The 19,406-nt window shown below is 33.8% G+C and overlaps 3 protein-coding genes across 3 annotated transcripts; 2 read left to right on the top strand and 1 right to left on the bottom strand.

The window, feature by feature from the left end:
• The first annotated feature begins 538 nt into the window (after positions 1–538).
• On the top strand, positions 539–6,687 carry LOC145588118 (pseudouridine kinase-like). The gene is made up of 9 exons (XM_081644766.1): positions 539–772; positions 1,411–1,513; positions 1,901–1,948; positions 2,447–2,544; positions 2,694–2,808; positions 3,545–3,627; positions 4,033–4,591; positions 5,234–5,785; positions 6,668–6,687. The coding sequence occupies exons 1-8, from the start codon at positions 668–670 to the stop codon at positions 5,290–5,292; spliced, it is 1,170 nt and encodes a 389-aa protein (XP_081500892.1). The 5' UTR covers positions 539–667; the 3' UTR covers positions 5,293–5,785; positions 6,668–6,687.
• Positions 5,871–6,575, bottom strand: LOC145589104 (uncharacterized). The gene has a single exon (XM_081645668.1). It carries the CDS (start codon positions 6,573–6,575, stop codon positions 5,871–5,873), a length of 705 nt encoding a protein of 234 aa, XP_081501794.1.
• Positions 6,688–12,107: 5,420 nt separating the features above from the next.
• On the top strand, positions 12,108–17,688 carry LOC145588117 (HVA22-like protein k). The gene is made up of 8 exons (XM_081644765.1): positions 12,108–12,370; positions 12,504–12,562; positions 12,717–12,814; positions 15,020–15,071; positions 16,043–16,106; positions 16,835–16,930; positions 17,055–17,127; positions 17,348–17,688. Exons 1-8 carry the CDS (start codon positions 12,338–12,340, stop codon positions 17,458–17,460), a joined length of 588 nt encoding a protein of 195 aa, XP_081500891.1. The 5' UTR covers positions 12,108–12,337; the 3' UTR covers positions 17,461–17,688.
• The last annotated feature ends 1,718 nt before the right edge of the window (positions 17,689–19,406 follow it).

The raw sequence follows: 19,406 nt of genomic DNA, 5'->3' as shown, positions 1-19,406 counted from the left end.
CTGGTAAGGTTTTGGCTGTGGGTGTTCGCAGAATTGCAGGGGTGAATGATGTGCTGTTGGCTGAAGTTATGGCAGTCAGAATGGGTTTATTGTTGGCTCGTAAGCTTGAGAAGAACAGAATTGATGTGGAGTGCGATGCTTTGTCTGCTGTGAAGGCTATCAATTCGAAGTTGGTGGGTTTGGGCCCTATTGATTTGCTGTATGATGATATCCACCATCTTAGTAGTTCTTTTGATCTCTTTTCTTGTAATCATGTAAAGAGGGGGGGGGGGTAATTGTGTGGCTCATTTGGCTGCCAGACTTGAGGTCGATGTTGGGTCTGAATTGGTGTTTGTTGATTCTATTCCGCAAGGTGTTTCTACCTTGGCGGAGCTTGATCTTATTTAATTTCTAATCTGCGCTCGTTGAGCGTTTCCTTTCAAAAAAAAAAAAAAACCACTTTTTATAATTATACAATGTTAATAATTAGTAATATTAAGCGCTAAAAACATGGGTAGACAAGCATGATAATAGAAAAGGTGTCAACAAGAACGAAAGTAGTATTTTAAAGGGTTAAATTTGTCATTTCATCCGATAAAATGGGGATATTAATGTATTTCTATTACTGTATTTTCTCTTCTAAAAGAGTAGTCCATTGTTAGAAGAACAGTAGAAAGGGGAGAAAGAGATGAAGAAATCAAAGACAATGGCAGTTATAATCGGAGGGATGGTGTTTGATATTCATGCCACTGCTTCAATTCCTGCTATTGCCAAAACCACCACTCCGGGCAAGGTTTGGGTCTTTTTTTTTTTTTTTTTTTTTTTTTTTTTTTTTATTTTTATGGAATTGGGTTTTTAATTTTCATTATTCCGAAGTATGTAATATATGGATTTTTTTTTTCTGATTATACTTTACTTTTGTCAGAAATTTGTGATAATTGCTTCAGTTGCCACATTTTTCAGGCTTTGATTTGGTGGGGTTGAGATGATTGATTGGGTAACTAAGTATAATGATGATAAATCCCTTGTTTTTTATGATTTGGGGGATATTTATTTGTTTAGTTTGTACAATCTATAAATCATGCTTAGGCTGATGTGTTTGCTGATTCTTAAAACTAATTGATTGTATGAATTTTAATAGCTGAACATCACTTCAAAGGTTGGATTGTATTATTTGTTGTTATTTATTTATTTATTTGAGATATTTGTTGATAATTAATTCTGTCTAATATGAAGTATCAAGAAACAAGCACCTCGATTAGTAGCATAACAAACTAAGAAGAATTGTTGTCCAATCCTAGTCAAATTCAATGCCAACTATTTTTCTTGTTAGTAAGTGGAATTATTTGTGTTTTCTGAATTTGGGCTGAATTGAAATCAATGACATGAAAGAAATGCAGGTTCTAAAGCATATTTTCTATTTCTCTGAAGGTTGAATTTATGCTTGGAGGTGTAGCAAGAAATATTGCCGAGTGCCTGCTAAAGCTCGGAACAGAATCGTTCATGATCAGTGCTCTTGGATGTGACCTGGCAGGTGCTTTTCTATTTGTATGATGTTGCATCTTGATTTCAATTGTGCTATAACCTGATGGTATTTCTTGCATATGCTAAATGACTGTATGCAGTAATGCAGTTGGTTGTGTTGTTTATCAATAAAGGCCAAGTTTCTACAAAAATTTGGCTCTACCAAATACCAAATCTCTCAATAAATTGACCATATATGCTGTCTAATTATCTTTAAAGAACACAAAAATTTAGTACTTAGTAGTTTGTTCCAATTCCACTTCTGCTTGTCAAAAAGCTAGTTTATAGCTTGTAATTTAAGTGTGTTAAAGGGACATGATTTATCATATAGATTAATCTAGTTCTTATAGGATCTATACATCAGATTGTGCCAAAAATGACATTGTTTGCTAAGCAGGAGACTTGTTGTTGGAACAATGGAGATCTGCAGGGTTACCGACGGAAGGTAAGATTCTAAGCATCAAGTATGTGCCTTATTATAGTATTATAGATGATACTAGTGCCTTTCATAGTCTCATGAGGCTGTTGTCATGGGCAGGGTTTTTTTTTTTTTTTTTTTTTTTTTTTAAAAAAAAAAAAAGCCTTTCTCTTGGCCCTTGTTTGGAAATTTGTTGGCTGAAATACTACTTTGCAACAAATAAGTAGAGGGTAATTCTTGCGATACATTTGAATTTTTTATTACTATAGAAAGTATCAAATCCACTTGGTATTCAACACTTTTAAGATAGTTTTACTACCTGCCTGTCTCAAGGCCATTGGGCATAACCACTAATCAACATCACCTACATAGAAGCATCCTTGGAAATCTAAGTTAGATATTACTCCATAGATTTTTTTTTTTTTTTTTTTTTTTAAATTTATTCCAAGTTTCCAACTAATGCTGTAAAGGATAGAAAGAAAATTGTACCTTGCCCCTTGTAATATGTATGATCACATTGAATAGGTATACAACGAGGCCCAGACATTACGACTGCTTCTGTATGCAACATGTTTGACGTTAATGGAGATTTGACATCAGGTGTTGCCAGTGTGGAATCAATTGTGAGTGAGTATTCATCATTTGTACCTTAATATGTGTATGTCCAGTTCTGACATGGCTTTGCTAAGTTACATGTTTAACAATTTTCTATTTGGAACTTCGCTACATCAAGGAACTTAAGAGCTAAAGTATCTTAATGCATAAAATTCAGGAAAGATGTGTTACTCCTCAGTGGATCCAGCAATTCAAATCCGTTGTGCATTCTGCTCCCTTGATGATGGTTGATGCTAATTTGAACACTGACGCTCTGGAGGCTTCTTGTAGAAGTAAGTCTTCCTATCTCCATTGTATCTCGCAGGGTAGTGAGCTTCTAAATTTTGTATTTCCTCGTTACGCATATCAAACTAAGACTTGGTCGTTACTAAACATATTTTTTCATTTCCTGGCCTATTCATTGGTATTGTTGAGGAAGATATTCTTTCTCATTCTACTTTTTGCAGCCAACTTGCATTTTAGTGTGTCACATATTTTCTCTGTTTTCTTAAATTTCCTTCTCTTTGGTTTAGGATGTCTATTTAAGCGGTCACATTTCTTCTATGAGTAACAATTGATTTATATTTCTGATGTTTTTCTTGAGGCTATTAGTTACTGACAATCATCTATAGGTTTTAGGCATTTGAATTGGGATGGATATGAGAGGAATTATCTTTTTTATATAACTTTTTTGATAAGAAAATATGATACATGATCAACTGAAAAATGAGGACTGAGAAAGAGGATAAGCTGTCCTCTGATCAGAAATCCAAATTGCAGATTAATTTTATGTTGTCTTTGTGTTTGTTACTTGCTGAGATAGTAGAGATGCTTCCAAGTTTACATGGGTTTCTCTATTCTTCATTTGTCGAGATTTTTTTTTGTAAATTTTGCTTCTTTTTCCGTTTTTCTTTTCTAAATTTTGGATTCTTGACATGACCTCTCTAGACCCTTCTTTAGCATGATTTATCCTCGATGGTTGTTTCAGCATCTTATTTTCCTCAAGCTTATGTGAACTCTACATTTCAGTGGCCGCTGCTTTTGATGTTCCAGTATGGTTTGAGCCTGTTTCAGTTGCAAAATCAAAAAGAGTTGCTGGGATTGCCAACTATGTGAGTATATAATATCTTTGCTCTAATACAGGTAGTTGACATTGAATAGGGACGTTGTATGATTTGGATTTAAACCAGATACAATATACTGCTGGATCAAAAAAGTGGTAGACATCAAAACTCTAGATCTAAGTCCTCTAACTTTGAAATGATGCTTCTTAAATCAATATACTGCTGGAACAAGAGGTGCTCACTAGTTAAAAGGGATTGCGAAGTATAAATCACTGTCATGCTACCCTCTGCCAAGAAATGTCTTTTCTTACATTGCTTCTTCAATCCTTGTAATAATTGAGTTTATTCTTTGATTATAACCAGAATTTGGTCCCATGGTAATTAGCTGTCTTACAAATTACATACTTTTGTGTTCTAGTTCCTTGACTTGAACAGCTTTGTCCTTTTTTACAGATTACTTTTGCTTCTCCCAATGAGCATGAACTAGTTGCGATGGCAAATTCTTTGTCTAATGAAAATCGATTTAGCCCTATCCAGAGGGATCAAAACAAAACTTCAGTAGAGTCCTTGTTCAAGGAGCTGAAACCTGCAATTATAGTTTTGCTGCAAAAAGGTATCAAGTATGTGCTAGTGACGCTTGGACCTGATGGTGCATTCCTATGTTCTGGAAGTGGACCTTCAGGTTTAAGAGAATGCTTGAAGAGCACAAAAATATTTAATGGAAAGAGGGAAATATTTGATATGGTGAACAGTAGATGCTATACACATCAATATTTTAGCTCTACTCCTTATAATGGAGGTTCTCGGCTATTTGCAATGCATTTTCCTGCACTCCCTGCAACAGTTGGGAGAGTAAGTGGTGCTGGAGATTGTTTAGTTGGTGGGGTGCTTGCATCATTATGTGCAGGTTTGGATGTCATGCAGAGTGTAGCTGTTGGTGTTGCTGCTGCTAAGGTAGCCATTGAAGTGAAAGCCAATGTGCCCGACATCTATAATTTAACAGCAGTTGCAGGTACAAGCCACTGACGAACTAACCTGCCTATCTAACTCCCACCACCCTGAACTCAATTTTTCTGTTTTGGTAAAGTGACATGTAGAGGAAGTCTGGGGGTACCTCTCACACTTCTTTCTTTTTTTTTACTCACCAATTTTAGATTTGTCAAACATGAAGTCAGATATATAAAGAGAAAAAGATATTTTTTGCAATTTTTCTCTTAGATCCTAGAAACATTGGTGTAAGACTTTTTCTTCTTTTCCCTAGTTCCTCTTTGTAAGATGGCTAGGGTTCTCATGTTATATTTGACCTTTGTTTATTAAGCTTGCTCTCGGTATTAATGTTTTTAATGACTAGGTTACATTCTGATTTCGTCTTTCAAGCTTGTTCTCGACATTGAAGCTGAAACTTAGTAACTTATTACAATGGCTTTTTCTGTGGACCAAAATTTTCTGATTTTACGAGGAATATATTATCTTTTTATCAGTAGTCATAGGATCATAGTTTCAACTGAATAGTCTTACATGACCAAATTAACTGAACACAAGTTCTCGTGTACTTTAATCTTGAAGGTTTTGAGGAAAATCATAGAACTTTTATGTTGCCTGGATTATTATTGTGCCTTTGTAAAACCGTTGATGTATATCTCTGCTAATGCAGATGATGCAGGTGCAGTATACAAAGCTGCAAAAGTCGTGTTCCAAGAATCTATGCTGTGAAACTCTCAGAGACGATCGACACGTTGGTTAACGGATTCAACAGATTTGAGATTGAAAATTTTGGTATTGCAAGCCACTTAAGCCTTTTTGGCGTGAGATCAGGGCTTGGATTTGGTAAAACCTCCATGCAGGTAGGTGCTAGTGCTGGGAAAGGCTTGGTTAATATACATGAGATTTTGATACGAATTTCATTGGGCTAATATAATTGGTTTGTTAATTTGGGACGGCTTTAAATGTGGCCTATTGTTTAGGTCCGAAGGGAATGTGATACACTGCTGTTTTTCTTCCTTTCCCCTCTCGATTAACCTTGTAATTACAGTGTGACCGTTTAAGGTAACAAGGAAAATTTTTTATGTGGTTTACAAAACTTGCAATTTAATCACTGCACTTTTATTTTTGATAGATATTTGGCTTGTAATATAGTATGGCACAACATGTCATGCAATTTATCATTGAGATTTGAGAATGCTTGGTAGTTTAAGACATCTCAAAGGTCATGCTATATATATATATATATATATATTTTTATTTATTTATTTATTTTTTTTTTTTTTTAAGAGGCAAAACCCCAACGGGGATTAACTTTCATTCATAGGAATATCCAAACTCAAAATAGGAGCAATACACAATGGAAAATTAGAAACCCATACCCTTCTACCTATAGCCCATGGCGAGTAATGAGCAAGCTCATGCGCTACTTTATTGTCTTCCCTATGAACAAAGCTCCAAATAATACTCTCTAAGGAGTTGCATAGATGATAAATATCATCATAGATGAGATGTAAATTACTGCAGCCTCTCTCTTGTGACTTCAAAGCGTTCACCAAGCTAGCACAATCACTTTCCACAACAGTACGACGAAAACCAAACTCCACCGCAGCCTTTAACCCCAGCAGAAGGGCCATAGCTTCGCCAGTAGCTGGCTCCCAACGCTCCTCCATACACCAGGCCCCAGCAAGGAGAGCTGAGCCACTGCTATCTCTCACAATCGCACCAGCAGTCGACCCCAGCCCCTCCACCGACCCTCCATCAACGTTCAGCTTGACATAATTACCTTCAGGAGGCTTCCACTTGTTGCTAGCAGCCCTGCTAACCACACCGACTTCCCTTTCTTCCCCTTGTAGCTCTTGCACTTGCTTTACAACATACTCCACAGAACGCTTAGGGTCACAAGCCTCTCCTTCGAAAACCCACTTGTTCCTAGCAGTCCACACGGCCCAGCAAAGAGACATAAATAGACCATGATCACGACGCGGGAGTTTTTCAATACATGACAATGCCATATCACCAAAGCTAATAAAGTCACCCCTCATATCAAAATCAACACCACACTCATCCCAAATTACCCTAGCAATAACACAATCACGCAATAAAGGTCATGCTATATTGATATAAAAATATTGGTATACTTTGTATATGATGGTTTCAAATTTTCTTCTACAACTAATCATAATTTAAGCCCAATGAATATCGAAACTAAAAAAGTGTTGCATATATCATTCCACATTCTCGCACGGCAAATTACTGCGCCGTATTCTTTCTACTTCGTATTTTTTTGGGTGCAAATTCACGGCAAATTCCAGCCTTGTCTTTCCCCCTAGATTCATTCCACTATATTTTAAAATATATTCTCACCGTCTTTTTAGTTGACACTGTTTGACTTTTACACTATTCACAATCGCTAAAAACATGTGTTGGCAAGCGTGATAATAGAAAGGTGTCAACTAAAAAAACCGAGGAAATAGTTTGTAAATAAAAGTGCATCTAAATGACCTCTCAATTATATAGGATATAGATATTGCATATACCACATCCGTTAAATATTAGTTGCAACTTTGAAATATTTTAATTTTCTATTTTATATCTCATAAATAATACCCAAAATTGCAACTAATATTTAACGAAGGTGCTACAAAGTATATAAGTTTGAAACTTTGTATATACTTTTGCTACTTTTCATACGCCTGCTTAAAAATTAAATTTTCCAATAAAATATGATCCCAATAATTAATAAAGCCTTAGACTTAATTGATAATTAATGTCTAATAGTTTAAAAACTAGATGAATCTCTGCCATGCACAATTTGTTTGTATTTTTCTTAAAATAATTTTGTGAAAATTTTAATTATGTGATAAAATTTGCTATTTTATTTTATGTGTGATTTAATATTTTTATTTTAAAACATTTCGTAAATTTCCTCCCATTCATTATATACTTCTTATATGTTTAGATTAAATTCCTATTTTAAAAGTTAATATTTTACATTTAATTAATTTAAACTTTAAAATCTCAGTTGCCAATTTTACTTGTGTGGCATTTGAATTATTTAATTTTAAAAGGAAATTATAAATTTCTTATTTAATAAGATATAACTAAAATTTATAATTTTACCCGACGCGTTAACAAATTTTAATCCTACGTGGAGCTCTAAAAAACCTCTTTCCCCGACGGTTAAATATGCTCATAGACATACAATATCATATCGATTAAATTACTTTCATCTGAAAGAATTTTTTTAATAAAATTATTTTAAAATAACATATCAACTTTATTTTAAAGAATTACATATTTTCAGAATAGTTGCATTATCTCAAAAATATCACTATTCTTAACCAGCTAAAAAAAATAGCAATATGAGTTAATGTATTACATATTAAAAAGCAATATCTTAAAAAACAAAATTACCTCAAAAGTGATGGAACCACCCTCCCTCAAACCTACCTATGGCAAACAGGTCATTCAGGTCGGGTTCAAGTAGGGTCAAGTTCGGGTCAGCAAATGTTCGGGTCGGGTTCGGGTCAAGTCGGGTTGATTCGGGTTTCGGGTCAGCACATCGGGTCAAGTTCGGGTCATGTCAATTCAGGTCATGTCTGTTCGGGTTGAGTCAATTTTTAAGATCAATTTTCGGGTCAATTTTGGGCCGGGTAAAATGATCGAGTCAATTCGAATCGGGTCTATTCGGGTCAAGTTTGTGTCGGGTCACCAAAATAAATTCACTTAAAAAATAGTTAGAAAAATAAAGTAAAATCGTTAAAAAAAATAAAAAATCATGAGTACCTATTACGTAGGAAAGAAAGAAGCCCTAAACTAAGTAATTCACTATTTCACCCTATTCACTTAGGATTCGGGTCAATTCGGGTTGGGACGATTCAATTCAATCAATTTGGTTTAAAATCAAGTCGGGTCACTTTAGGTTTCGGGTCATGTCAAGTTCCGGTTTCGGGTCAATTTTGAGTCAAGCCATTCGGGTCGGGTCACCGGGTCATGTTCGGGTCAACTCTATTTCGGGTCGGGTTCGAGTCGAGTCGGGTTAGTTCGGGTCAATTATTTCGGGTCAACTTTCGGGTTACGGGTCAGGTCAATCATGTCGGGTCAGGATTGCTAGGTCTAAACCTACCTGACTCAACACTACAAAAATAAAAGCTTTTTAGCAACTAAGTTTAGCAACAGATTTTTAGAACGTTGCTAAATAGCAACAAATCTAAATTTTTTCATTGCCTAATTAAAAGCGACATTTTATGCTTTAGTTTTTTAATAAACAATGGCTACATGTTTTTGATTTGTTGCTTTTTAAAACAAATTGTCTCACTAGTTGTTACTAGATGGCATCATATTTTTCTCTTGTTGCCAAATAGTAACAAACTATGACAACAAATATTTTATTTGTATTGATTTAGAAATAAACAAAGGCAATGAATTTTTGAATTGTTTCCATTAGAAACAAGTATTCTAAATTATTGTTGCTAATTGATAACGTATTATTTTATTTGTTGCCATTGGAAACGAGTTGTGATACATATTGTTGTTAATTTATATGTAGGCCACTTTTTGATATAATGTATAAAATTATTTGTTGCTATAATGACATCAAATAGAGACGGATTTCAATTTCATCTCTAATTTAGAGACAGATTTTTTATTTTGTCCCTAATTTAGAGACAAAATTTTCAATTTCGTCTCTAATATTTCGTTCACTTATTATAAATTATATGCATAGAAGTAAACAAATAGTACTTGGTATAGTTGGTAAGAGATTCACCGTGTGACTTTGAGGTCAATTTTTAGGAACCAATATTAATAATTGTTGTTATTTCAGGAACTAACATTAATCATTTGTTGCTAATTTTAGCAACGACCAATGGTAATCTGTTGCCAAAGTTGGCAACGAATGCACCAAAAACAGCAACAATCATGGAAACTATATTTAAATTGATGCAATATTGCAACAAATTTGCTTTGCAACTTGTATCCAAAATCCCATGGCAACAAGCCTTTTAGCAACAACAAATTTTTGTTTCCAACCCGTTGCTAAATAGAGTTGGCAACGGATTTTTGGTGAATAGCAACAAATTTTGGTTGATGCTATATTGATTTTTTTTTGTAATGCAAGTCAAAGTTATGTGATCGATCAATTGACCGCACATCTACATTCCTCGCCGTACTCAAGCCTGATTCACCCGCACTACCGCCGTCCACCCTCTCCGACACTATATTTGAATTCGCTTGAGTACTAGTCGCTGCCGCTATATATATATATATATATATATATATATATATATATATATATATATATATATTCACGTAATTTGTTAATTCATAAATGATTTTTATATGATTTGTTTATGTTATTTGAATCCATTTGTAAAAAAAATGTTTTACAAATGTAGAATACTTTTATACTGTGCACACCTCATATTTGTAATTACTTGGCATAATTATCTCACAATTGTTTTAATAGTTGCATTCTAATAAGTGATGTATATGATGTCAATTTGGATTTCTTTTTTGAAGAAAAAAACTTACATATTTCACAAACAGTCGTCATCTACACCTAGAAAACACATATTGTAATAGATTTAACATAACATTAGTGATAACTGCAAATGATTAACATATAGATGGTCTATTTGATATAAAAATTATATATTGAAACCAGCAAATTAGGCTCATAATCACGCAATACAATTTCACATTATGATTCTTAGTAATTAAAACCAATTATGTTTCTTTTTTTGCTGATAACTTTTGTTAATAAACGGAGAATTTAGGTCAACTGTTGTTTACATGTTTTGGGTTTTTAAAACGAATTTTATGATGGAAATAGAACCGAGTTATAGGATATTTATTAAAAATTACGATTAAGTTTGTATATATGAAATATCAGAAGTAAATTGATAATAAAACTCTACCACAATTTTATCATAAAAATCTATCTAAAATTCGCTTATTTAGCTTTTAATGTGTCACAATAATACCTATTTGTCGCCTATGCGACGTGACACTTGACGAAAAACTAGAATGTCAAATGTTAATGTCTCGTGGTTTGACTACGAGATCCAACTTTATTTATTAGTGATATGATATTAGATTTTAGTAAATGATAACCTAGTGAGAATTTTTTCATACTTGACAAGCAACAATATAATCTAAGTATCTAACTACCTACAATGCTACAGTCTGATCTTATGATAACATAATACGCACTTTTCATACCCGAATATGAGCAACTCCAATGGTTGTAGCTAAGGCCTTGCTTGCAATATTAAATAATTCTTAGCTACTAGTTTAACCATTGAAGCTAAAAAATACAATTTGCTTGGAAAAAAACTTACTAAATAAAACAAATTAGAATAAATAAAATGAAATTTATCAACGTAAATTAAGTAAATGTGATCCATTTAAATAGTAAGCTAATAGCTAGCCATTGGAGCTAAAATGACAATTAGCTTAAAAGCTTATGTGTCATGGCAAACTAATTCGACTATTAACTTGCCATTGGAGTTACTCTAAGCAAACAATAACGTAGTACTCATAAGCATTTTTCATATGTAGTAATAAATACGAAGTAGAATTCTTCGATCACATAATGAGCATCACAATCACAATCCACAAATAACTATATAAATTGAGTAGGTTTCATAATGAGCATCACAAATATTATATAGTCACACGGATTACATTGTCACAACTAGAGTAGGTAATCATTGATAGGGAGTATTACATAACACGATTCGAATTCAATATGAAGATAGTGAACTCAAATCAAGTCAAACACGACCCAATTAGGTAATTTAGACATAATATGCAATCAACCTACTTTTTACATGAAATTTTGTACATGGAGTGAATAGGAAACCAAATATGAACACGACCTTGTTACCCGTTTTGCCAGCTTTCAATACTCATCTGAATTCTCAAAAACTACAAAATATTAATGTGAAGTACTCCTTTCGTCTCATAATTACAGGCAAATATACTATTTTGGGTGTCCCAAAATGTTCCTACTATTACTCCGTACTAAAAACAATACTTAATAATTACTTACTTTTTAGTTTTTCCATACAAATCACACACATACCTAAAAAATCATTACTTACTTTTTCTCTTTTTCATACAAAGTACACACATACCCAAACAATCATTACTTACTTTTTTAACTTTTCTATACAATATTCTCTACTTTTTATTATCCCCGTACAACATTCTTCACCTTTTATCTTTTTCATACCATATTCCTCTACTTTTTCCATCCTCCTTAAAAATCATACTTTTTAGAGTTATTTACCTGTAATTATGGGACAGAGTGAGTACTTTTTTTTTTTTTTTGAATAGTAATGTGAAGTACTTAAATACAAATAATCATTTTTAATTTTATGTGCTTAATAATTCAAACTCGTTAATCAGAAACAAGTTACCACCTAAAAGTTACCCTTCCCTCCTAGCCTCAAAGAGTCTAGCCTGTAAACTCGGCCGGGTTAATCTGTGAGAGGTTTCGGCCTCACCACCTGATTGGGCATTTCATCATACCTTAAAGGGCGTTGTTTAGTTGTTTACAGCCTAAAAGCAAAACGTTCCTTATGATATGATCTACTCCGTACTGTAATTGATCTTCCTTAATTTTTGTTAACAAAAAAGCCCTCTTTTATTCAGTCAAATCAGGAGTGATAAACATAATTTAACAAGTTAAATACCTACAATATCAATCCAAAATTCCTTCGTTAATTCCAAACAATTTTGATTTTCAAGCATTTTCATCATTTCGATAATGGCGTTCCCTGGATCAGTCAACCCACTCGAGGTTTTTCTCTCTTCTTTATATCATTGTTGGCAATTTTTAATCTAGGGTTTCATATTTTTGTTTACTTTTTGGAAAATCATTCAGAAAAATGTATTATGATTTAGCATTAAATTTAATTAATGGTTAATTGTAGGTTGGTTTGCGATTGCTACTCAGTCCTACTGGTTCGAATGTGGTTGTTCGAACTGCATGGTATATTACTATGTTATATGATTTCCCAGAATTTTGATCAATTGAATAAAGTTTGTAAATTTGTATTTTTTGTGAAATTTTGATGTAATTAGTTTGGATTTGCATAAAATTTTAATTTCATTTTGTTGGGTTTTGTTTATATCGCCAATTTCAGCTGTTCTGTGGGGGTGGTATTGCCTGTTTATACTACTTTTAAAGCAATTGAAAGGGAAGATCCTGAAGAACAACGAAAGTGTCTTATTTACTGGGCAGGTTAGCAATATTATATCGCTTGCTTATTGTTTTTTCATTTTTGAAAAGTTTAATTTCAAGTGATATTGTGTTTTGTAAGGAATTTTGGTTTCTTTTGTTTTCGACTTAGTTCGTATTATTGTTTAGTTTCAAGTGATGTTGTATTAGTTTCCGACCTTGTTTTTCATTATTTAGTTCGTGTTATTGAAATTTAGAGTGGAAGCTAAGAACATTCCAATAGTGATGTTAACAATGTATAACTGCCTTATTGTATTTTTAAACTACAATGCTTTCAAGCTACAAACTTTTACTATAGTTGGCTATAAGGAACACCTTGTAGAGTTGTAGGTTGGCTTGAGTGTTGCCTTTTTTTTTATTTTTAATTTTTTGCAGGCTTGTAGCTTTATTGAGTTACAACCACTCGTGGGTTAATTTTGGTTCTCCAATGGTTGTGCTACTACTACCTTAACAAAAATTGCAATCAACTTTACACCAATCATTGCAATCTGGACAATCTATGTGTAAGTTGTAGCTACAAGTTTACTGTTGGAGAGGATATTAATTAACTTGCAAGCAAATTTAGCTCAATAAAGCTTCAAGCTTTGGGGGAAAAAAAGGGGAATTGAAGGAACACATGCAAGCTTTAAGGTGTTGTGGCCAATCATTGGGGTATCTTGTAGCTTGAAGGTTTGTAGTTTGAAAATATGGCATGGCAAGCCAAAGTGCCAAACTACACCATTTTATAACATCTCCAATGGTGTAGTATGGGACTTGCTTGCAAATGTGCATTTCTTAGAAGTTCCAAGCTACTAACTTATCTACTACAATTAAAATCAAAATGTAAATTAACAGGTTTCATTTAAGTAGCTTCAAACCTTTCATGGCATGGCAAATGTTTTTGGCAATTAGCTTAAAATTAGAGATATTCTTATAGCTCACCATTGAAGTTGCTCTTTGTTCATCTCCAATGAGAAACAAATTGTCAATTTAACTTGTCATGCCACCTAAAATTTCAAATTATTTTTCTTTCTAGCAAGTTTGTATCCCAGGGGTTAGCTACTAGCTTGCTTTTTAGATGAGTCCTACTTGTCAATGAATGTTGACCACCATGATTTCTCTTCATACCAACTTTTTGTCCAATAAAATTAGCTTGCCCCAAGCAAATTTCCCATTTGAGCTCCAATGGCTAATAGCTTGGGACATCTAAAAATTGCAGGCAAATCCCTAGATAACTGTTGGAGATGCTCTCATAAGGCATGCGAAACATAAGTTTATTTAAAAATTAGTTTTTGGGAAGAGGTTTTTCCTTAATAAAATACGACATTGATGGTTTGATTTGTTTCTCTTGGTGTTGGTGTATTGGTTTATTGGGCTGCCTTTTATCGTTTGTTTTAGAATGTGAAATTTTGAGCATTAATCAACCAATAACTTACTTCAAAATGTACCATGGGTGCTTCTGTTACCTGAATCTTCTTCCCTGTCTCACTGATGGTGCAGTCTCTGCTGGATTTAGCTCTTTGTTTTCCGACTATCATTCTTCAATACGTTGATTAGTACTCAATTAACTTAGGTCCTTTTTAATTTACATCTTGAATCTAAAAGCAATTTAGATGGCTAGATGTTCTCAATGTTGCTAGTTAATCGTGTAGGTAAACTGGTCACCTAATTGTGATAACTAATACGTGGAACTGAGTCCTAGTTACCTTCTGTTGCTTAATTTTTCATTTTTTTTTACAATGAATTGTTACCTTCTTATGATAGTTTTGATTTGTGAAGCTGTTAAGGAGACTAATTTAATTGTATTGCAAGGATCTTTAACTTGCAGTTGTCGCTGTTATTCTTAAGTGAAACAAATAGTTGTGAACATTTGCGCTCATCAACTTTTCTTTCAAACAAAGATCGCTAAATTTTAATTCTAGAAAATTGCTTGCTAAAAAGACAAAGGATTGGAGCTATCATGGTTCACTTCAAGAATAATAATCAGCACTGCTGAGTTAGATTCATAAATTGACATCTAAGAAACATGGGTTATTTACCGGGTGATTTTATCAACTCCTATGTCAAGCTTGTAGGGGATTCAAAATCTTTGGCGTTTTATTTCTAAGAACATTGCTGATCACTTTTCTACTTTAGATTTTTGTAGCATCCTTAGTTTGTCGCATTGTCTACAGCATTTTTTATCTTTGTTTATTCACCATTTTAACTACAGCTCTTCTTTATATGCAGCATATGGGTCATTTACTGTTGCTGAAATGATCACTGACAAGCTCGTCTATTGGTACCTTTCTTATCCTTGGTATTTTATGACTATTAAGCTCTCAGCAGATTTCTCCTGATTAGATTTGCGAAGATCAAGAACTTCTCCCTTTTTTTTCCCCTTCCCGTGCATTCATGTGTCATGCTATCATTATTGTTTTTTGTCTAATTTTTGTATATGAGATGTTGAAGAATGAAAGAGATTCTTGCAATTCTTGCAGTACTTGCATTGAATATCTAATAAAGATTTCAGATATTCTTCAATCTCTTGCCAAAATTTAGTATCATACTTGATCACAAAGATTTGCTTGAGTAGAGTTATGCTCACTTGAAGGCCGGGCTAGTCTCCACTGGAGGAATAGAAAATTTGGATTAGAACACCCACCACCATCACCACCATGCACAACACAAAATAAGTATAAAAAAAGGGAGGAAATGAAAAGGTGAATCTCCCTTAGGTGATCTCTTGAAACTCATGGATGATTGATTGATTGATGATGTATACTTGGTGATGAATTTCAAGTGTGTCAGGTGTTGCAAGATTATTTTATAATGATCCTTTTCTTATAATCATTTGTGATTTACAAAGTCAATTGGGGGGAGGGGATTGTATTTTAAATTTTTAATTGTAGAAAATGATTCAGAAGTTATTATATATGAAGTATGATGAATAAGGTTTTAACCTTACTGCTTATACAATGTGTTAATGATTTAGAAATTGATTTTCCCCCAACCTTAATATACATTGCAGAAGTAATCATTTTCCCCCAACCAAATTACAATCCTCCAACCAAGCTGTCACCTTATTGGTGAAGAGAGCTTGAATACATATTTATAGATTAGATTTGTTAGGTCACTTGGGTAGATTCTTTATGGTTTTTCATTATCTGCTGATATTGTCTTTTGCACTTCATTTGTATGTACAAGTATTCACTCTTGCTTCTCAATTTTAGATTTTTGAACACTGAAAAGTTCCTTGTCTCTTATTTTCAGGTTCCCCCTATACTACCATATGAAGTTTGCTTTTCTTGTTTGGCTTCAACTTCCGTCAACCAATGTAAGCTTCATGTCATGGCATTTTACTTGTTTCACACGTGCATGTGTTGGTGATTTATTTGAAGGATATTGTTGTGGTTGCATCTTCTATAATCTATATTGTGAGAAAGTACCTTGTATAAACTATATATTGTATGATGGCACCCAAAACCAACTTTTCGGTTTATTATAGTCAATCTCTGGTTCTTTGACTTGTTTTCCTGTCCTTTCCCTTTTATCTCCACCCCCCCCCCCCCCCTCATTTTTCCTTCTGTGACGCACCCACTTGCATACACCTCAGCTTACATTTCTGCCCTTACAAAGTTAAGTTGCCTTGAGTTGAGACAAATTCTGTCTCAGAATTTAAAAAGGTTTTCTGAACAATGTGTCCTGAATTTTAATATTAACTTCTGCTAAACTAATGTGCATTGTGGAGTAATTGACTTCTAGCTTAATGTCACTGGTTTAGTTTTTCTTCATAAATAATATTAGTGAAGAGGGGATATAGATTTTTTTTTTTTTTTGTGTGTGTGTGTGTGTGTGTATAGATATATATAGCCTCAATTTTAACAAATTTTTCCTTGCTCTAGGTTCCCACCTCCAACCACCAAGAGCTTGGTGGTTGTGTGGACTGCAAGTAGATATTTTGAGGAAATGGGGTTGGGGGTTGGTGGTGTCTATTAGGGCCAGTTGGATTTAACTCATTTAAGTGCTATGCAAGTTGTTCTTATTATCTGTTTTCTATGACAGGGAGCAACACAGCTGTACATGAACCACCTGCGTCCTTTTCTCTTGAGACATCAAGTTAAACTTGATCAAATTGTGGGACTTCTGTATGGTGAAATGGTAAGTTATCTTTATTAGACATAATACGTTCTTTACAGCAAATAGAAACGAACCCGTTTGGCTTACTACTTACCAAATGTTGAGTAACTATTACTGGGAGCTAACAAGTTTTATGGACTTGCAGGCTAAATTTGTATCCGTGCACCAAGCAGAACTCCAATTTTTAAAGAAAATCCTTGTCAACATTTTTGAACCAGGTGCATGATTGGGCATGCTTCCTTTTATTTTCTAATATCCACTTCCATTAGGCATTATTAGACAGTACTACATATTTCATTTAATATTAAAAAAAAAACTATCAAATTTATCTTTCCACTTCCATTCTACTTGAATTTTGTCTTTCCATTTTGTGTTCTCCAAGTTAGTACTATGCATTTGTCTTTTACCTTCTCACTTTCTTCTTTGGTTCTTGAGCAGTAAATCAGATATTTAGAAGAACCCCGCACCCTAATAGAGGAGGTGTTGCTGCAATTGAAGGTCCGGCTGAACAAGAACAAGATGAGGATGTATCTTCGGAACCTGAAAATTGATTATTGTCTCAATGCAGTGAACTACTTCATTTTATTTATTACTTTTTAAAATCTTCTGCTGCTGATTACGTACAAATAGAGACCGCAAAAATCAGGGGATTTTATCTGGGTTAGTTTCAAATCTAGTTTCCTGCTGTTTTGTAAATAGATGTATAGGAAGTTATAGGTCTAGAATGTGTTGGAATGATTTACTGTTGCAGCTTATGAGAAACAGATTCTTCATACTAATACTACTATCCCTGATTCCTTGCAAAACCGAAACTTGTTAATAACGGAGCTACTTTTTACTCCTCTAACGGCCTGTTTGGTATATAGTAATATATGACGGTAATGAGGACGAATAGTATCTTTATTTCTAAGAAAATCAATGTTTATTTCCATGGTAATGTTAGTTTACCTCAAATTTCATGACCATCCATTACCATTTAGGAGTAATTTGGGTGGTAACGGACATTCATGAAGAACACATGTTTGTAATGAGATTGCATTATCATGGGTATTTGGATGTCACTTTGCTTGTCAAACCAAACTAAGTTTCATAATAATTTATGCAATTACCTCCGATTTTTTTTAGTTGCAAGTTCGAAACCTCCAAATTTTCTAAAAAAACATGGATATTACCCTTCAATTTTGGAATTTTATGATTTTTTTTTCGCCCAGAAATAAAGATTGCCGAAATGTTTTTATGGTCCCTAATACCCTCAGGGAGTCCAATTGGCTGGGTGGAATCATCTAATTTGCCTGTAAACGACCAATTTACCAGTTTACAACTAGCACCGATTTCATTAACTCAAGCCTACCACGAACATTTATGACAACATATAATGATCATATATGGTTCCAAACGGCATTATTTGACCCTGAGATGCATCCCCTAAAATCTTAATGTTTTTCGACACCATGCCCCGAAACAATCGAAATTTTTCAAAAAGCGTAGATATTAGCCTTCAATTTTGGAATTTTTAGACTTTTTTCGCCCGAATATAAAAATTTCCAAAATGTTTACCATGGTCCCTAATACCCTCCGTGAGTCTAATTGGGTGGGTGGAATCATCCGATTTGCCTTTATACGACCAATTTACCGGTTTACAACTTTCACCGATTTCATTAATTTAAACCTACCACGAACATTTATGATAACAAATAATGATCATATATGGTTTCAAACAGCATTATAGACCTCGAGATGTATTCCCTAGAATTTCAAGACTTTTCGACACCTGGCCCCGAAGACTCCAAAAATTCTCAAAAAGCAAGGATATATAGCCTTCATTTTTTGAAATTTTGACTTTTTTTCGCCCGTAATAAAAATTGTCTAAATGTTTACCATGATCTCTAATACCCTCAGGGGGTCCAATTGGGTGGGTGGAACCATCCAATTTGCCTTTAAACAACCAATTTACCAGTTTACAACTTGCGCCAATTTCATTAACTCAAGCCTACCACAAACATTTATGACAACATATAATGATCATATATGGTTCCAAACGATATTCTATGAACTCGAGATGTATCCCCTAAAATCTAAAGGCTTTTCGACACCGGGCTCCGAAACCTCCAAAATTTCTCAAAAAGCATGGACATTAGCCTTCAATTTTAGATTTTTTTTACTGTTTTTCGCCTGCATATAAAAATTGCCGAAATGTTTACCATGATCCCTAATACCCCTTGTGAGTTCAATTGGGTGGGTGGAACCATCCTAATTGCCTTTAAATGACCAATTTACCGGTTAACAACTTGTAACGATTTAATTAACTCAAGCCTACTACGAACATTTATGACTACATGTAATGATCATATATGGTTCCAAATGGCATTATATGACCCCGAGATGTATCCCCTAAAATCTCAAAACTTTTTGAAACCGGACCTCGAAACATCCCAAATTTCTCAAAAAGTGTGGATTTTAATTTTGGAATTTTTCGACTTTTTTTCGCCTGAAAATA

The sequence above is a fragment of the Chenopodium album genome, chromosome 17 (genome assembly GCF_948465745.1).
Source record: "Chenopodium album chromosome 17, dcCheAlbu1.1, whole genome shotgun sequence".
Lineage (NCBI taxonomy): Eukaryota > Viridiplantae > Streptophyta > Magnoliopsida > Caryophyllales > Amaranthaceae > Chenopodium > Chenopodium album.
Note: the sequence above shows the minus strand (reverse complement) of the source record. Positions and strands in the feature narration are given on the sequence as shown.